This window comes from Lucilia cuprina, unplaced genomic scaffold (genome assembly GCF_022045245.1).
Source record: "Lucilia cuprina isolate Lc7/37 unplaced genomic scaffold, ASM2204524v1 Scaffold_339, whole genome shotgun sequence".
Lineage (NCBI taxonomy): Eukaryota > Metazoa > Arthropoda > Insecta > Diptera > Calliphoridae > Lucilia > Lucilia cuprina.
Genome location: NW_025805289.1, coordinates 1 through 1,753, shown reverse-complemented (window position 1 = coordinate 1,753; position 1,753 = coordinate 1). Strand labels below are relative to the sequence as shown.

General features: G+C 31.8%; 1 protein-coding gene across 1 annotated transcript; it reads left to right on the top strand.

Moving 5' to 3' along the window:
- Positions 1-35: 35 nt before the first annotated feature.
- Positions 36-557, top strand: LOC111685436 (transcription factor mef2A; the record flags this gene model as incomplete). The annotated part of the gene is made up of 1 exon (XM_046955876.1): positions 36-557. A coding segment is annotated over one exon (501 nt), but the record flags the coding sequence as incomplete, so codon positions are not given.
- Positions 558-1,753: the final 1,196 nt, after the last annotated feature.

Here is a 1,753-nt window from a genome sequence, read left to right as displayed (position 1 = left end):
TTAGATAAGTTCCTATTAAATTTTTCGGTTGTTTTTTCGATTATAATGTTAATAATATATTTTCTTTTTCCAGTTCTGGTCGTTATTCCTACAATCGTCGTCAGGGTGGCGGACAAAGTGGCGGCGGTGGCCACAACAATCAACATCATAATAATCATTCGAATTCTTCACTTTCCTCTTCATCATCATCTTCACTCTCATCATCGTCTAATAATCATAATAACAATCATTATGATAATCATAATTCCTATTCACATCGTAATAATGCTGCTACCAATAATAATTCCTCTTCAGCATCATCATCACATTATTCCAATAATTCACAGCAGCAGCAACAACAACAACAGCAGCAGCAAAATTCAACTTCATCGCAACAGACATCAGGCGGTGGATCATCGGCATCATCGATGTATATAAATTCAACAACACATATAAGCAATAATACATCAAATCAAATGTCCCGCGAACCGATAACACAACATGATGAACTTATACGTTATATAAGAGAAGCATGGACAAAAGTAAGTAGATATTAGATAGGTATAAGAAAGTTTTTTTTTCGTTTTAATACCCTTCATCTTCGTGAGGATGGTGTATATAAGTTTGTCATTCCGTTTGTAATCTCTATAATATTCCGATCCTACAAAGTATATATGTATATTCTGGATCCTTATAGATAGCGGATTCGATTAAATCATATCCGTCTCTCTGTCTTTATGTCTGTCTGTCATGCTCAGATAGAAATTGCAAAAAAGAAATACATTGTTATTGTACTCTTGTTTAAAAAACAAGGCAGAGCGAGAGCAGCAGAGCAAGAGAAGCAGAACGAGAGCAGCACTAGTGTGTTGTTATTGGCTAGAAACATGTTATTAAGTATGAGGAGCCTGGCTTAAGTTAGAAGCAATAAAAGGGAACTTTTTAGTACTTTTTCGTTTTTCAAAAGGTACTTTTTGAGTTTTCTTTAATATTGAACCTAGAAATATGAAATTAAGTATGTAGATTCGGAATTAGGTGAGAACACATAAAGAGGGAGTTTTTTGGTACTTTTTCGTTCTACAAAAGGTACTTTTTGAATTTTCTATAATATTGAACCTAGGAACATGAAATTATGTATGTAGAGTCGGAATTAGGTGAGTACACATAAAAGGGAGATTTTTGGTACTTTTTCGTTTTTCAAAAGGTCCTTTTTGAGTTTTCTATAATATTGAACGCAGAATCATGAAATTAAGTATGAAGAACCCGGATTAGATGAGAACAAATCAATGGGGATTTTTTGGTACTTTTTCGTTCTGCAAAAGGTACTTTTTGAATTTTCTATAATATTGAACCTAGAAATATGAAATTAACTATGTAAAGTCTGAATTAGATGAGAACCGGAAAAAGTGAACTTATTGGTACTTTTTTGTTTTTTAAAAGGTACTTTTTGAATTTTCTATAATATTGAACCTAGGAACATGAAATTAAGTATGTAGATTCGGATTTAGGTGGAAACATATAAAGAGGGAGTTTTTTGGTACTTTTTCATTTTTCAAAAGGTACTTTTTGAATTTTCTATAATATTGAACCAAGGAACATGAAATTAAGTATGTAGATTCGTTATAAGGTGAGAACACATAAAGAGGGATTTTTTGGTACTTTTTCGTTTGTCAAAAGGTACTTTTTGAATTTTCTATAATAATGAAACCAGAACCAAAAAATTAAGTATGAAGAACCCGGATTAGATAAGAAAAAATCAATAGGAATTTTTTTGGTA